This window comes from Bombus pyrosoma, linkage group LG18 (assembly GCF_014825855.1).
Source record: "Bombus pyrosoma isolate SC7728 linkage group LG18, ASM1482585v1, whole genome shotgun sequence".
NCBI classification, from domain to species: Eukaryota; Metazoa; Arthropoda; class Insecta; order Hymenoptera; family Apidae; genus Bombus; species Bombus pyrosoma.
In genome coordinates, this window is record NC_057787.1 from 2878700 (window position 1) to 2897452 (window position 18753).

General features: G+C 32.2%; 2 protein-coding genes and 1 non-coding gene across 9 annotated transcripts in view; 2 read left to right on the forward strand and 1 right to left on the reverse strand.

The window, feature by feature from the left end:
* LOC122577330 overlaps positions 1–3961 on the forward strand; it is a 14555-nt gene extending 10594 nt beyond the window's left edge. For 3 of the 7 annotated variants that reach the window (XM_043748607.1, XM_043748608.1, XM_043748609.1), the window contains exons 2-3: positions 178–233; positions 340–3961. In XM_043748607.1, the coding sequence (XP_043604542.1) occupies positions 341–2242 (1902 nt within the window). In that variant the 5' untranslated portion in view covers positions 178–233; position 340 and the 3' untranslated portion in view covers positions 2243–3961. Of the gene's footprint in view, positions 1–177; positions 234–333 lie in introns of all 7 variants that reach the window. The other 4 variants (XM_043748603.1, XM_043748605.1, XM_043748606.1 and 1 more) reach the window with 2 other exon arrangements.
* Positions 3962–9182: 5221 nt separating this feature from the next.
* The window catches only part of LOC122577337, a 345413-nt gene continuing 335842 nt past the window's right edge, over positions 9183–18753 (forward strand). Inside the window, exon 1 of the mRNA XM_043748626.1 lies at positions 9183–9815. Within this exon, the coding sequence (XP_043604561.1) occupies positions 9720–9815 (96 nt within the window). The 5' untranslated portion in view covers positions 9183–9719. The remainder of the gene's footprint in view (positions 9816–18753) is intronic.
* On the reverse strand, positions 18036–18141 carry LOC122577378. The gene has a single exon (XR_006320245.1). It is a non-coding gene; the product is annotated as a U6atac minor spliceosomal RNA (small nuclear RNA).

The window sequence follows — 18753 nt, forward strand, 5'->3', positions numbered from 1 at the left end:
GCTTACAAAGCAACGCAACTGACGCAACTGAGCAAGGTACCTCAGTACTAAATAACAAATTACTGCTCAAATAATGAGAAAGATAGTGGGTGACAAAAAGCCGATTAATAGGCTATCGGTCGGTAAAGTGCTAGCATCACTTTAGATTTTGGTCTAACAATTGTGTTATACTTGCAGATGTGTTAAACATCCGAAGAAGAAAAACAACGCGTTGGATAAAATTATTTGGAAAGGTAAGAAAGATTTTTCTTCAAATGTTTATCTTAAACATTGTAATTTTATAAAGTATATATTAATAGAGAAATATTTTTTTATCGATATCCAAATGTGAAGTAACAGAATGAGTGACGCTGAGGAGCAACAGTTGACAGAACAATTCGATTCATTGAGTATCGGTCAACCCAAATATACCAAATGTAGTGGAGAAAAAAAGCAGCCAAATATCCAGAACTTAAACAATGACCAGAAGGGAGCGTACCATAATATATGCGAAAAATTAGATCAAAATGATAACTCAGTTATCATGATCAATACTCCAAGCGGAACTGGTAAAACGTTCCTTCTGCGCACTTTGGCTAAAAACTACCAGAAATCAGAGTTTATTACATTCCGGAAAGACCAGGCAAGTAATATTACATCGGAGGGTATACAGACGTACACGTTTGTGTCTTTTTGTATGCATCACTTTAATCTACCGTATCATCAAGCAATTCAAATGTTTCACACGTCCCGTAAAAATATGATTGAAGAACTTTATAAGGTAATCCTGTACTCTAAAAAATTTGTCGCTGGAGACACATCCGTTCTTATTTTAGACATATACACTATACCCCCACCGGCCATGTTGATTCTATTATACATACTATCCCTTAAACATAAGCTGCACTTAATTTTTGCTGGGGATGCTTTGCAATTAAGTTCTATCAGTAAATCTGTATTTCATAAGGAAAGTAATTATTATATTATTCAGATATTGCAGAACTTGACAATAAGTAATTTAAATAAAAACATGCGAATACATGATCCTGTGCTTCAAGAAAAAGTACAAAATTTTTATAAACTTCTGCAGCAAGTACAACTTGCTGGGAACGTTCCATTGAATTATAACATACGTTACTATCTATATACTATGTTTCAACCGCAATATCACGCTTCTGAGCGTTTTGATACTATTTACATTGCTCAAACTCATCGCAACATTACAAGACGTTTATATCGCTACATCCATCAACTGAACTTGACTGGTACAACGTATTATGAAGCACCATTTTGTTATGGACTAAACAAAACCAAGTTTCCTCTTGATAGTAGTAATCCTGATAGTCATAATTATAAATTTTTTCCCACCTTGCTGTTAATAAGAGGATGTAAATATATATATATTACTGAAAAAGGTATCCATCATGTTGTTCGCTTGAAGGATATACTGTTTAAAGACAATGAAATTGAGAGTTTGATAATCCGTTTTTTGAAAGGTACAGGAGACGTTGAAACAATTAAACGGGTTAAGCTTAATTATTATCAGATTTTACCAGATTATCGTAATTGGTTATGCAAAACCAGTAGAATTGATAATAAAAATGATATATGGCAATTTCCTTTACGTCCATATGTGCTGACATATCATGCTACTGTAGGACGAACAATCGACGAAGCGCCTGTAGAGCTTAGTGCCGAGTGTGTATACGCTAATTTCTTATACGTTGGTCTTTGTTCTGTACGTCAGAATTCCGATATTCATAAAATTCATGATGAACGAGATCTGCCAGGATATTTGATCACGAAGTATATGGAAACTCTTTCAGCAAATGAAGACAGTAAAGAATACTATTATCGTTGTGATTTGACCAAAAGTGAAATTGATGAATATATTGATAAGAAAGACGGCAAGAATCTAGATAATATCAAATGGACGACTATGAATGATATACATAATTTTGAGAAAAGACGAACAGGCTTTATCCGCATTAAACGTAGTGAATACGAGAAGTCCAACAAAAAAGTAGATACACCATTCATACAAATTACAAAATTTGTCAAAGAAAATCGAGACGCGATACTTCATACAATTGAAATCTCACCTATTAAAGATTTTGACAAGTATTGCAAAAAGGAAAAGAAAAAGAAGAAGGGGGAACAGCAACAAGAGGACGAAAAATCAGATGCATTATGTTACTTATTTGATGAATACAATCAGTGGTTTAATAAAAAAGAAAAGGATGATACAAGAAACAAAGAATGAAAAAGATTTAAAAGAATAAGTCTGTGTGCGAATATTAAAAAAAATTCATACTTTTATATTTTATTTTGATATATTTTCATAAGAGTCTATATATATATGTCAAATTATCATTAGAATTTTGTGTCGAATTGTCATTAGAATTTTGGGTGCGTATCAATTCTTCATTTGGATTTACCATTGTTTAACTTAACTAAATTATGTTACACCAAAATTATATAACACGTATAGATATGACTTTTACAAGGTTTAACCATAAATAAGTTTAACGAACGCTTTTAACAATATTCTTGTGTTCAAGCGAATCCACGGTCAACGGGAAACTCTTTGTACAATACATTATATTTTCTCTGAATTGCAAATAACGTTAGCTGTGTCACTCGGTTTCTTCTAGACTGATCACCCAATATCAGTAAACTCTCAAAGGAGATCACAATAAAAGGCTGCCTGAATCTCATTTGTCAATTACATGTTGATTAGGAATATCAACAAAACTCCAGCCGCCATTGCTAGGCAGTCCTGCATAGAGCCGACATTGCTTCTGGCCGGGGCTTGTCCGTTAATACAGGGTGTCCCTTAATATCGGTACTTCTGTCACATTAGATGTTCATCCCGTGACGTGGCTACGTTCAGCGAACAGTTGTGTCACCTCGAGCCCAAGTATTCCAAAAGAAATGCTCAATGTCCCTACATCTCCGACATATATATAGACTCTTATGAAAATCCGACATATATATATATGTCGGGTTAAGGTTAGAATTTTGGCTGTTCTACGGATCTTCACTCACTAACATTGTCTATCAGTCGTTTTGAACAGTAAATTTTCGATACATTTACTGCACATACGACCGACCGCGCGCGGTGATGGGGACCAGTCGCCAGTTAAACGCCGCTAATGCCTTCAAATGGCCCTTTAAGTAGGGCCATGATGCAAATGGGTTATAAATGCAAGAATGAATTATGCGCAAGGTTCCAGTTCTGTGTCTGTGTTAAAAATTTAAATTTACATAAACATCTGCAATTTAATAATTATATTGAGCCTTCAAATTGGTGCTTCTTGAGTTACATTCATAACATGTTGTAGAATTAACACGTTGACGCCGGCCCTGATATTTATGGTTTTCTCCGTGAGGCGACGCCCGGAGCACGGTCTGCTTCGTGGGGCGGCGCAAGTGTCAGATTAGACTGACAATTTTTCAACTTTGACCTCAATTTATAGCAAAATTACAAAAGCTATACGATTCCTGTTGGGTTCAATGAATTCCGCGGACTTCAACTAATACATTGATATACAATAGTTTAGCAATATCAATTTGTATGTATCTATAAATGTTAAGTAAAGCTGACGGGGCTCTAATTTTGTACTCTTTTCGATTTTTCTATAAGAAACGTTCATAGCGCGAATCGAAAAATTTTTCAATTCCGTACAGGAAAAAAAATAGTCATGCGTGTTCGTCGGAGAACGACGGCGCGCGGAAGGAACATGCATGACGAAAATAGTGTTAGGTTACGTTAGATTTTTAAAATGGACTGACAAAAGGCCAGTATGTATGCTAGTTATTTCCAAAAATCATAGGTGTGTTATAACGTTGAGATAAAATAATATACACCTATTTTGTACTACCAATTTTGTGAAATATGTACATGTGTGACCCATCGCGATGTACGCCGCCCCACGGAACAAACTCGAGTGACCCATCGGTAGTGCACGCCGCCTCACGGGATAGACACGTGTGACCCACCGATGGTGCACGCCGGCGTCAACGTGTTAAATTTATGTTTTGTCATACGCTTCCTTTGTTGTAAGTTAAGGAAACAAAATCTTATGGTCCAAAAATTTTATTCGTATTACGTATGTTATAAAAAATTATACTTATAGATTATTGTTGATAATTATATGCTTTATGCGATAGCAGTAAAATGTATTCTAAGATCTTTTAGATTTAAATTTTTGTTACATAATGTCTGTTACTGCAATTTACAGCTGCTTTTTGTTGAATTTGTTAAGGGATAAAAGGTTCCCGAAAATTGTTTGGAATAGTTCATATCAATTAGTACATTTTTATAAATATTCTATTTTTTACCTCCATGGTAAAATCAAATTAAACAGCATACTTAAATCTTATTATAGTCTTAGAAAGATAGTAGAGCAACAAAAAATTCTATATATTAATCTTTGTTATTTTATTTATAAACAATAAATATTTTAATATTTTCCTAACTAATAAGCAATTTTTTGTTTTACAAAATTTAAAGTAGCTTTTTGCAGTTGCATCACATTTCAGATTAACCCTTTGCACTCGAGAGGCGACAGTCCCCGTTTATGCTAAATTTTGACCTCTCCAATTGATGAGAGCGCAGTAATGGTTCGTAAATAGATTCTTTAGCTCTTTATATCGTTTGTTAGGAAGTGTGAAATGTTACTATTTAAAACGAAGATGAAATATTTATGCTCAAATTCTTCCGAAACCATGGTTCTAGTAACGTCTCCGACGTTACCTCAGATTTGACGGTCGTGATAGATTATTATCGGTCGTGACGTATTATAGTTTCGTAAATTTAGAAATTCTAAAAAATGGATTTGGAAATTTGTTAAATTAATTCATATATTCTGTAAAAAAGCACAAGAACGAAAGGCCACTTAACCGCCTACCTACAAGACATTCGTCACATACGCGCAAATTTACCTCGAGTTACTGCTACTCCCGACCGAAAAGGCCGTCGAATGCAAGGGGTTAAAAATTGAGGAACTTTAGGACTTATCTGACTTAACTTGTAACCTCTTTGTATTATTTTTTTACAAAATGGAACTTAAGGGACGGTAGGAGAGATCTAAAAAGTTTCAAACGAAAGGTAGTAAAAAAAACTGTCCTAACATACAGTAGCGAACAAAAGATTAAGACGAAATAGAAGAAATAAATAATTGATCTACTTTCCATTAAAAGTATAAATACAGTGTCCTACTTTTGGTATTAACTAATTAGACATTTGTTTATACACTTACAAAAAAATTTCATTTTGATATTTTGCTCAGTAGCTAAGTTATAAAAGAGCAACGAAATCTGTATAATATTTCGTCGGTCAAAAGTTTAAGACTACACAAAAAATATTAATTTTTGGTAAGAAAATATACACAATTTTTCTTTAAATTCAATATTTTGTCAGACATCCATTATTTCTTATCACTTCGGTACGTCTTCTTAGCATAGAATCTATTAATTTTTTACATTGATCTACCGTAATATTACTTCAAACTGTTTCAATTGTAAAGTTCATTTAAATTTTTCGGTTTATAACCTCGTACTGTTTTTTTATGATGCTCCACAAATTCTCGATTGGATTAATGTCTGGTGTTTGCGACGGCCACGACAGCACGGTAATATTTTTTTCTTCAAAATACTGTTTCACAACCCGAGCCGTGTGCTTCGGATCATTATCATTTTGAAGAATAAAATCATCACTCATATTGTTACGTGCAAAAGGCAACATTGTTATTAAATACGTTTTGGAGTTCGATATTTAATTGCTTCACACAGATTCAGTTTTTGTATTCTGTATTTCGCCACCCCGTACAGTCGTATAAACACACCGCATACACTCAGATAATTAACACGAGGCGGACGCCAAAAACAAAAGAGCCTCGTTAGAAGTCGCACCAACTTTGCATGTAGGAACTAGTGATCATACGAACCTAATATTTTCCTCAACAAATATTGTGTTCTTGAGTATGTCCATGTATTCAAAACGGTCCATAATTCTTAGGTGGTTGTTGGTGAAGGTGCCCACAAGAAATACTCTTGATGTTCAACAAAAAAGGTTTATTAAACTATAAACACTCAACAATCAACAATTTACGATCAAAAATTAACGATTAACGATTAACTATCAACAAAAATTAACGATTAACGATTAACTATCAAGAGTTAATAATCACGTATCACGAATTGTGTTTGCTTCGCTGACATTAAACCTTTCGCACTTCGCAGCTCGGGGCAGAATGAATCTTTTGTTCGAAACCAAACGGATTCTTTTCTTTGTTGCCTCCACATCCCCACTACGCACGTCTTTATTAGATGTCCACCATGGTTGCTGCGTATGCATTCTTCCGAATATTCGGCGAAAGAAACGTAGAGATATCGATGGTACATTAGGCATATTGGCCTTACGCTTTGAAGATATAGCGCTTTGTGTCGCGAAGCCGTTGGAAACTTTCATGGTCGAGTGCCGCCACAATTCCATTGATATGACATATCGGACCAGGACCGCCTTAAGAAAGACACGCCCACACCATAACGTTCCGACCACCATGTTTAAGAGTTTTTAAAACGCACTGTGTTTTCAAACTTTCGCCAATTCGACGTCTAACATACCGTATCCCGTCAGAAGAGACGCGATTGAATCGATTCGTCTGAAAACAATACTTTTTTTCAATCTTCACATATCCAATGCCTATGAGCTTTACCAAATGCAAGTCGTCTTTTCCGATTCCTAGAACTTGGCAGTGGTTTCTTTTCGGGTTTTCGTCCTCTTAAGTTAAAATCTTCTAATCTTCTCCTAACAGTTCTAACACTAATTCGTGTATCGTTTTTATAGTTTATCTCCGCAGCAATATTATTTGCACTACGAAAACGATCCTTTTCGCTCAATCGATGAATCCGGCTATCCATTTTCGGCGTTGTGCTTCCGTGGTCTTCCGTTTTTCGGTTGATCGCAATACATGCCTGCCTTTAAAAATTTATACCAAGCTTGCCTACAAGCCGTTTCTGACCGTTTCATTATATTGCTATTCCGGTGAACGTTTTACTTTGCTTTCGCAGCCTTACGATTTGTTCCTTTTCGTTTTCATGGAAATTCTTTGATTTACCCATAGTCTGTTCCTACCTAAATGAATTTTAAGCAATAAAAGGTACACTAAACAATGATTTTGACATTCCGGAATCAAAATGTTCAAAAACTGTTCTCATATTCACGTTTTACACAGATCGTCTTAAACTAATGTCCACTGTTTACAAGTGCTAAGCGGTAACTAACTGTTCTAACTCCTACATTGTTTGTATTTAACTGACGGTCTGAGGTTACGAAGGTCAAACATACAGCTGTGTTATTCCAAAGAGACAAACCGAATAGGAGAACAATATGCGTATAAGATATTTGTAATCCGGTTTACAAATAATTGTTTTAAACTTTTGTCAGCTACTGTAGAGTTACAATAAATATATATTTCATACTTTTGTCATAATTGTTCGTTATATTCTTCCATTTCATAATTTTGTGAAATATGTTAAAAAGCTCTCTTTTAACATTTTAAAAAATGTTAAAAATGTTAAAAAATTGTTTTCAATCAGAATTATATTTTTTCACTGGTACTATATTGTAAGTAATGGAAGGATAAACATAGTTTTTTAGCATTCTATAAAATATATTGAATTAATATTGTTCCTTCTTTATGTAACTTTTTACTTTATTCCAATACGTATGTATTATTATTAGCATAACCTTTATGTATATCAAAAATCAACAGTCGACCTTTTTATTTTATTTTAGTTAAATGTTATGTTTTAGTATTAAGGCGAAAGTAAACAGTTTAATATCCAAGTATTGTTCAAGTGCGAATTAATCCTGAGGATACTTATAAGTAAAATAATATCGTTTAATAATTTATAATATAAGTTGATCCTATAAGCTGATGACAGAGGATTGAAAGACTTTAAATATTGTATAAGATTTTTTTACAAATTTTACAAAATATTTTGACGATTATAAATTGTTAAAAAAGTGCCAAATTTTAAATAAAAGGATGAAGATGGAAGATTATATCAGTTTACATTGTCTTTTACTGATGGTTGTTTAGAAACCTGTAGCATTGATTTTGTAATTGTCAACTTAGAGGTACGAATTTAATTGATTTTCAGGAACGACATAAATAATTATTTTCCAAATTGCAAGTATATTCAAAAAATAATGATAAATGAAAAGTACAGGAGAAGAACGCGATAAGTAATGTCTTTCATTTTTTACACGTAGTTTTAATGTTCAGTACTCATTGTCAAACAATCCCAAAGTTGTTACCAAAAATGTCTACTATTTGATTTTAAAGCCAAAAGCGTTTTTCTATCTTCTTTATAATTTTAAAGTTGTGTATTACAGTTTTGGCTCGTATAATAAATAATAAGCAACTGGTTTCTGCCTCGAAATAAGCAGTTCGCTATCCCCTCTTCTTTATTTCTTATACAACTCGCCGACAAAGTGAGAGTTCCAAACATGAGTAAGAGGTCTGCGAAAGCCAGAAGCCATCATTTTTTGTGATCGAATGAACAATAACATCGTTTGGTAGAAGACGAATAGAATATGTATAATGTCTTCTCACTCTACCATTAGCGATTCTGAAGTGTTATATGCTCCTCGGCCAATCACTTTTTGTTTCACCGCTATCTCTAACCTGTCGCACGCTCTGCGTGTTCTTTCTTATTGCGTTCGAAAACAAAGTCAAGCCGAGTAGCATATATGATTCCTAATAAGCAACCAGTCGATCTTGACTCTATGTTGCCTATTTCGAGGTTATACTTGTTATAATATTAAAGTATTACTTTTTTATAGTTATATCTTCGGTTTATAAAATATGTCCTTGTTTAAAAGACGTATATCTTTATATCTAAGATGTTCATCCGATTTTCAAATAAGTTTTTATTATAAAGTGATATTAAAATAAAAATGTTGCTGAGAATATATTTATCAAGTTTTTCTCTTGTGACCTTTAAATAATACGACCGAATGGTAATGCGTCTACTCTATATGTATAATATTAGCTACAAGTGGTTCATTCGAATCGTAAGTTAAGAAATGTTGATCGTAGCTGTAGGAGAGGGCACGCGTGTTCGCCGGGTGGCTTGAGTTTCATAGGATGGCAAGTGAGGGTGGCGCATCGACGATTATAGGGAGGGGGAATGCGCCGTCACGTCAGTATTCCGCGAACCATCGACGAGTGTAGTTCGTGTCTTTGTTCGTTCCAATTTTCTTGTCATCAGTGACTATATATTCGTGTTCGTAATTTGATAACCGAGAACATCGTGAATCATTAAATTTATCCTCTGTTTTATCAATAACACTAATAATTTGTATAATTCGTCGTCCATGAACTTTTCGTCCGTAACCTTTTCGTCGTTCGTTCGTTAAAAGATGATGCATGGTCGGTAATGTCGCTGATTAAGGAGTACTGACTACCATCCGAGTAAACGTTGATAATAAATGACAGCAGGCAAATTTCGCGAGGCGTTATTCGAGAAATGTGAGCGTTGACAAGACGAATTTACGCGCGATCAACGATTTTGCGCCGCGGAGCGCGAACTACGACCTCGTTGGTCAACTCGAGACGAGTAAAACGAGACGGCGTGGCGTCTGTATCAGCAAACAGCGTAGCTGCGTCTCGCGTTCGGATTGAAACGCGAGTGAGTGGTTGTTGGAGAGTGATAAGAGAGGCGGGATGAGTGCAAGAGAAGTCACCCTTGTTGGAGGCTCTCCTTGGGGATTTCGTATGCATGGTGGGCATGACCTGCATCAACCCCTTCGTATCTCTAGGGTAAGTCTATTTATCGACCGTTTCACTAACACCGATTAATGATCTTTTGAACATAACTTAACCGTAAATATCGACCATTTAATATATATACTACAGTTAGATTTATTTGCTTTACGTTTATCACGCGTATACTTACGTATATCGTTTGACGTTGGTTCTACGTTATTCAATGTCACGCGTACTTTAGCATCGTTTGCTCGGACATAGATTCGTTAACTCGGGCTCGTGGCGACAAACCTTTGTAGTGTTGTCATTGATAACTATTCAGATCCAGTCGCGTTATATCACGGTGTGAATAAACTGTAAAGTTTGTAAAGTACTGTGGTATTTAATTTAATGTTATGTTTTTTAAGGAATGTCATAATTAATATATTACAATATATAGTTATTTCTTCCAATTGAAATAATTTCTTTAATAAATGTTTTAAAGTAGGATTTTAATATGATCAGTTTCATCAGATATATTGGCATAATTGTCAGTACTGCGTAGATGTGTACTTATGTAATAGACTAATTATTATTGTTACGTTATTCTTAATATATCCATTATCATTATTTCAATTCGAGTAAATTATTATTGCATTGTACATATAGGAATGTTTCTGTGTATTGCGTCTTAATTCTACCTGAAGCTATACATTTTTAATTACTACTAAGTTGTTAATTTAACACTTTTGGTTTTGTCAATTATCAAACATTTTTTTAAGTACAATGAAATTTGATTTTATGAAAGATAATTCGATAAATTAATTCTTTTTAGAGTACACAAAAAATAATTTTTCTTCAGATTCCTTGATTTCTTCTATTCTTATTAATCTGGAAAATCCGAAAAAGGTTGTGATGAAATTAAGGTTAATTAGAGCGAAAGCTGTTTAAAATAATAAACAATAAAGAGAATGTAAATGTCCACTGAAATACTTTATATAAGCGGGCATGAAACAATTTTACATTTTTATTTCAAATTTATTTTAAAATGTATATATTTTAAAATGCTGTGATTTTCTCTCTCTTGAATGTTTCGCGTATCCTCTGAAGATTTGTGTGAAAATGGCGTACCCCGTAAATAGATGAATAAAGCTATAGTTATATAAAATATAACAGTGAGAATAAAATGAAATATACATACGTATATAGACATTAAGTTTTGTACACCTAAATTACTGAAACTGATGAACTGAAAACAATGTATGGATATTAAAAGTAGTTTATACATAAATATTCAGACACTTTAGTACATTTGTAATAACAATATGTACATTTTACCGAAGCATATAAATTAATAACGAATTAATAGTTCTAAGCAATATTTATCATTTTATACAATTATCAGACTATAACGTTAAATTACCTATTAAGAGAACATAGAAATATGTGATATATATTATTATTTATTATATGTACTACTACATACTTTTACTGTTTAAATATCATTGATTGTATCAACATAGGAAGTCTTTCTATTGGTTTAAACCTTTTTTAATCTGACTTGTAATTCAAAGATTGAAAAGTCTGAAGATGGAGAGTTTGTCAAGCAACAAACTACTTCTGTGAAGTTGGGCAATTACAAACGTCAGTTTTATTATCGACTATAATATATTATTATATGTAGCTCCGATGACTATAAAGTATAAATAATAAGTGCAGTTTGATTCATTCGTAATTCTCTAATTAAAATACATTTTTATACATGTATTACATAAAACTTCAGTAAAGTGTTAAAATTTAGATAATTTAAAGTCTGAGACGTATTTCAAAATCTTCTCGGGCCGAAAATTGTTGGCATGCAACTTGAATGTACCTTGTTATAAATATCGAGCCATCGATGTTTTGAACGTTGCCAGTAAATTGATACTTGGCACGGACAAATAAGACGCATCGATTTCAAAACCACGCCATGTTTGTTACACATATAGTCAGAAGTATCGAAGTTTGGTTAAGATGCAACACTGGACGATAGCTTTGTATCACGTAGTCGTTCTGAAGTTGCTTACGAATCTAGTAATTTATATCAGTAACTTGTGTTAACCTTTTGTTTAGTTTATTAAATTTTTTCTTCACATTTTGTAGAACGAATAAGAAAATAAATTTATCTATTTATTTATAAACTCTGATATAAGATATAATGCATGAGGATTAAATATAAGAAAAAAGATCAAATAATTATTCCACATAAAGCTACAGTTTAATTTATTTGAAAATAAACTTGTTCGCAAATAAATTACAAAATCTTACTTGAGAAATAAATTATTATCAATACCATCTAATGACAAAATCCGCAATCATTTAGATGCCAACCCAATAGTTCAAATAATATACTCAAAGAGCATGCAATATCACACTATTACATCGCAGTATTATATTATTTTCAGCATATACTAAGTGTAAAGAGGATCCCATTAAAACAAAGTACTTGTTATATTAGAGATAAATCGTCTTAAAACACTAGAGATCTGCTACTACCAATATTAATTTATATACTGAATATTAAAAATTTTATATTTCGTTTATGATTGAAACTTTAATTTCTGTTTCAAAATATTGCATTCATTAAAAACATGGTAATAATTTAACCACATAAACATTGTAATAAGTTTAATTAATATTTGTAAAATTAAATATAAAGGTACTAGTTTTGGCATAGTATTATAATTTACACAAACAATAATTATTAGAAAACAAGCTTATGCAATTGCAATATTAAAAATTAAAATTAAAACGAGTAATCTATAACCCAGTAAATAATTTTATTTTCCTACGACGAACTTGTTATTTAACTTATTATCAAAACGACCTATTTGGATAAACGAGGTTCTACTGTATTATGATTTATTCAGTCTATTTCAATATCTTTACATGATATTGAGTTTTGAGATGTAGGTCATGAGATTAGAGATTGTCCAACAATGTTATAGATACGCGAGCAGAATTATAATTGTGATTTATCTTATTACCAAGTATATTCAGGGTGAAATTCTGATCATGAGATTCTTTTCATAAGTTGATTTCACATTCGATATTAGTGCAATATTTCTAAATAAAAGACTTCTAAATTATTTTTTCGTAAAAACTTATTTAGTATTTATAATGAATTATTGTTTTAGCACTGTATCATATCGTATTTTATTTCTGAGTTGCAAGTGTTTATTATAGTAATAACACTATTAACATATATTAAAAATTAAAGAATTACAGTAAATTCTAGTAGATAATATTTAAAAGTATCGAGACCTTAAAGTCTATTGATAATCAAATAATAGATAAGTAAGATGAAGTAAAATAAGAAAGTAAGATTACATTTACATAAAGAGTGAAGGTTAAATGTAAAAAATAGACGAGTTAAAGGTAAAGAAATATGGAGACAGACGTTAACAATATAAGGTGTAAAATCAGTAAAATAATGAATGAATAACAGAAGAGAAATCGGAGACAGAGCAAAATTTGAGAAGAAGGAAAGGGACAGACCTTCGTTAGAGGCGAACAAAGATAAAAGGAGTTCTAATAAAACAATAGAAAACTGACTGAAATATGGAAAGCCGTAACTGAAGGAGACGTGGAGGAAGACTTCAAGGAAAAAGGGGGGCGAGAAAGAAAGAGAAAGAGGGATATTAAAGAAATTGTCTCAGAAAGAAGAAGAGGCGAAAGGGGGAACAGTGTAGATAACAGTAAACATAATGGGAAGTTTTAGGACAGAGATCATACAAGGAAGAGAAAAGTTACAAAGGAGATAAAGAATGAAATAATTAATTTGACCCGGAGGATAAAATTCATATTGAATAAATGGGAAAAGAAGGGGAGGAGTCGTGCAGAAAAATGGAAGAAATATTATAGAAAATGGAAGGAAGTGAGGGAAAAGAGGGGGTGGGAGCAGGTAGAGGAGCAAAGGAATAAATTAATAACAGTCTTGGAGAAAGTGAATAAAAATTTCGGAGACGTAAAATCGACGATTGTTACATCTGTTAGATCTTTTTGTTTAAAAATAAAAATTAATTGATATTTAACCGTGACCCCGGTCAAATGATCGTTCTTTGAAACAACTTATATTTCTTAATATAGAACGAAGATAATAATCAATTTGATCCATTGCTATTTTTTTTTACAAGTTATAGGCTTCTGGATGACACATTTTTCACATTACGTATTCTTTATATTTTAGACAGATTTTGTTAGTCTTATTGTTTTTGTAATATCTTATCTTGCATGTTTTCCGTTCACGTGAACCTGTACTTACATTTGTGACTGGTTCCGCTGGATCTTCTTTGCGTAGCTGTTGCTCTTTTTGATATTTGCTGGCAAGTTCTTCTTCCAATTGAAAGAAAAGTTCTTGCCTCGTATTATTGTGCCTTGGAATACCAACGTTGTTTTGGTTTGCTAGGTTCAAAGGTAAACGAACTCGCGACAAAATATTATCGTCGTTATTTGTAATCGTCAACCGGAGTTACATTCGAACTTCTTATTACAACACCAGTCGATATAAATAGACGAATTTTTTTAGATTGCTCTCTAGGACAGCCATTAAGGCGAGTCATATACCGTTGAATAGCGAGTCATTGATACACAAATTTCGAGCGAGCGACGATTACGACCGGCATACATTATCTCTGTACTTGTACATATATTAATTTTAATATAACGGACAATTACGAATTCATCACTCGTCTCTTTATTAAACAAACCAACACGTTTAACATACACCTCATATCGGACGCTGACTTGTCCGGTTTACTATATAGAAAGGAAGAAAAGGAAGAGAACTGCAAGCAGTAGAGCTATGGCAGGAGTTAAAGGAAAGTGAGGTTAGGTTAGAATAATGGAATAGACTAGCAGGAAGAAAAATAAACGTAGAGGAAGAAATATGGATTATCTGGACAATGTATAGCAATAGAGAGATAGGAAGAATAACAAAAAAGTAAAGCAGAAGTTAGAATAGATAGAGGAGGAATTGTTGATACTGGGAGGAGATTTTAAAGCAAAAATAGGAGAAGAAGGAAACTTATATAGTGGAGAAGAGGGGAACATCAGTGAACAATGAAGTGGTGACAGTCACAACAGGTCACAACTGACAGAATTAGAGTTTTATTTAGGAAATAGAGTAGAATTCGATTACTAACCATTAATCATAGTGATAAGATCAGAAGGTAAAAAGATAGAAGAAGAGAAAGTATAATGGAACTTAGAAATCATAAACAGGTATAAAATTTCAACAAACGTCAAAATATTGAAAGAAGAGAAAGAAGTATTTATTGCAAGAATGGGAAAATTTAAAAACATCAGTGAAAGAGACTGTAGATAGGAGAAGGATAACAACGAAATAAAAGAAGATAGATCATAAATACTGGTAGGGCAGGTAATGCGGCAAATAGGAAAGGAAAGTGAGTAGGTACTATTAGAAAATGAATGTTCCAAATAACGTTGCTTTGTACGATGTTGAACTACTGTTAAGGCACAATAGAGGTATAATGAATACTAGTTTCAGGTAGTTATCTGAATGTCAACTATTAAACTATCAAATCGTGACTAAGAAACTATTTAACATTTTTGTTTCGCATTAAGGCACGTCTTTGTAATTTCTAATATATTAGGTCTATAACGTGCGGTTCAGATGCATTAGACATATTAGCTTGTTGAAAATATACAAATATATATGTTCGATTTAAATGGATACTTTGTTACTTGTCTCGCTAAATCTACGGACACAAATTTTTCACAGAAAAGTTATTTGATTTTATAGACGAATTTTAATAGAATATGTAGGTTTATAATAATTATTAAATATTCTATTAAATTTTTTCTATCAAGTTAAACAAATTTCGTGTGAAAAATTTCTTAGCGCTTTCAATAATAGCACATACTATGCCAAACATAATTATTAAGATAGTTGCTAATATTTAATACAAATACTTTTTTATTGTTAATACGAATACTTTTATAGTTTAGGTCGATAAGTATGAATTGTAGATTATTGTAATTTGATCTTAGTACTTCCGCGAAGTATCGAGATGAATTGTGCTGAATTTTAGTAAAATATTGTTAAAGAATATATACTACTTTATCGGTTACAAGTAGTGTTAGGACACATGTTTAGTAGAAATTGAACGCTTTTTACAGTACTTATTTTCTAGTTATTTTATTGGGTTGGTAATTAACAACAAAATCCGCAATCATCTAGTTGCCAAGCCAATGCTATGAATCTGTTATTTTATTTGTATTATACATTTAATATAGAATACTAAATAAAGAGATATTTGTTGGAGTTTTCGCAATAAATGTAACAAATAGGTAACCTAATATTTCTGGCCGGTAATGCATATACATATTGTATACTAAGATTAAAATGAACAAATGTGCCTGAATGGTAGATGGACCAGTTAGAAGATATATCATATTTTTATCCTGCTAGGTATCATCAGTTAGTTCATTTCATTTGTTATATTCAATCTAAAATATATATTTAATCTAAATTCTTATTTTAAAAACCTAATTGACATATGATATAAATTTTTTTAAATTTTTATATACATTTCATAAAAATTAGGTATTTATGTAATATAAATAATACATATGTGTATAATTTATACACACAGCATAGTTAACATTTTACTGTTGGATATGATCAATATTAGTTTTACATAAATTATGTATAAGTAGTTATACGTAAATTAATAAACGTATAGAAAGACCGAATAGAATGGAAGTTTTAAAAAATGACACAACAAAATGCGATAAATTCGTATATATTTGAGAATCGTACTGTGAACGGTTTGTTGTATTTCCTTCCTTATGGTAGATTATTCTAAGAATCGTTAAAAGCAGCTTTCCTTGAGTTTTAGGAATTCTGTAAGCATATCTTCCAAAGAATGACTATCGATTTCTTTCGACCTTGTACAACTTGTTTCGTTTAGTGATTCCTGTTCTCTCTTCAGCAACATTCTCCTGTGCATAAATAAATATGTAGATATTTTGCAATCTTGTAATTGAGGACTTATTTGGAATACTGGCGTATCTCGTTTTCGTTTATACAATTGTCATATTTATGACAAGCTACTAAAGTACTAGACAAATTACATTTTTCATGTAGAATAAAATAATGTCGAAAATAGCGATCTTTTTATTTATAATAAAAAATAATTTTGAACGCCCTCCTTCCGAATAGCGGGTTTCTTCATCACACTGCAATATTGAGAGTAACTACATTTATGCAATATCTTATTAAACGCATATTTAAATAGATATAAAAGTTTCTCAAAATATTTATGCAACAAAAACAAATATGAGGAAAAGATTATATTTGTAGCTTAATTCAATGTCAAATTATATCAATAATAGAAAAAATATTTACAAACTTGTATTTTCGTATTAAAATTTAATTTTCAATGTTATTTTGTAATTTTGCAGCATTGCTTTCATCTAAAAACGATAACTAGTTTTTTTACAGACAAAATTTCACCTATTTTTATTTTGCGCGAAAAGTATTTATTGAATTCCTTGCATTTATTTAAAGTGCAAAAGCCTTAAAAAAATACAAATTTATCTAAAAGTAATCAGATGAAAAATAATACAAATTCTTTGTTGACTTTTCTTGAAAGTTAAAATTTCTTTAAAAATGTATTTTTTTGTAACTTGCAATATATCAAATGGGAAAAGAACGTTTCTCCAGAAACACCATTTTTCTATTTAACTTTTTTGCATCTAAGTGAGCTATTGTAATACAACTATCATAGATAATTTAGTGGCATATATAGTACATATGTAAATGTACAGATATTTGTATACGTATGTAGATTATAGAAATTCGATAATCAGAATAAAGGTATACATACCTCGAGAAACATCCGTAATCTGAGGAGTCCCGCAATTTTATTTCAATATCCATTTTACTAAAATATTGTGATATTTACATGAGAGACATTATTCAAGTATCATAAATATATTACATATAAGTTTATAAGATTTATAAATCAAATATATAAATTGATAAATTAGTTGAGGGTTACAATAGCTTTGCAACATCGTAAATAGAAAATGATAATCTTTCTTTTTTTTTTTGTTCGTGGAAAAATCCTCATGGACACTCCGCCGCTGCGGTAGCAGCAGAGCAGTGTCGGACTCTTACCGACTAAAACTTCCCGATGGCCTGCCTACGCGTGTGACAGGAGTGTCCGGGACCTCTTGCGAATTACTGCTGGTGCACTCCCTGCGTCCTCTTGATAATGAGCCGATCCTATAAGTTTTCTAGTAAGTGCCGCCGAAAGGCGACAGTGCCTTACCTTATATATGTGTTCCATCCTTGTCTAGGGGAATGCTAAACGTCTCTCTTTTCATACTAAAAAAAAATTTTTTTTTTTTTTTTGTTTTACGTGGAGGAAATCTTCATAGACACCTTCTTATATGACCGCCCATGCGGGGAGTTTACGTCACAAGGGGGGCAGAAGGGTGCCGGATTCTTACCGACTAAAACCTCCACGGGCTTAGCCGCCGTACCATTGCGAATTCGTCGGTCTCTAAAGTACCTCAGTCTCAGAAAGTAACACATCTCAAACACACATGAAGAGGACTCTGCCTTGCCTCTGTTGTTATATTACTTTTAAAGAGAAATTTTCGAGGTCCGAGTCTGGGGATTCGAACTCGCCAACAGCGTCGTGCCTCTTCTTGAGTTACGAGCCTTAACGAGCGTACCTAGCTGCCTCGCCGAACTTTTAGTTCGTTAGGAAGTATTTGACCTTTAGTTTTACGGAAATCTAATTTTATAAAACCCATGTAGATATTTTATCTATTAAATATTATAAGAAATGTATTTTATTCTAGAGATTTAATATGCTTTAGTGCATAGGATTAAAAAAAGTGTAATCGAGATTAAATAATTACAATAATCTATTGATAATTAAAAATATGTAATATAAACGTTAAATATTACTGTAACCATAGTTTCTGGATATTTTAT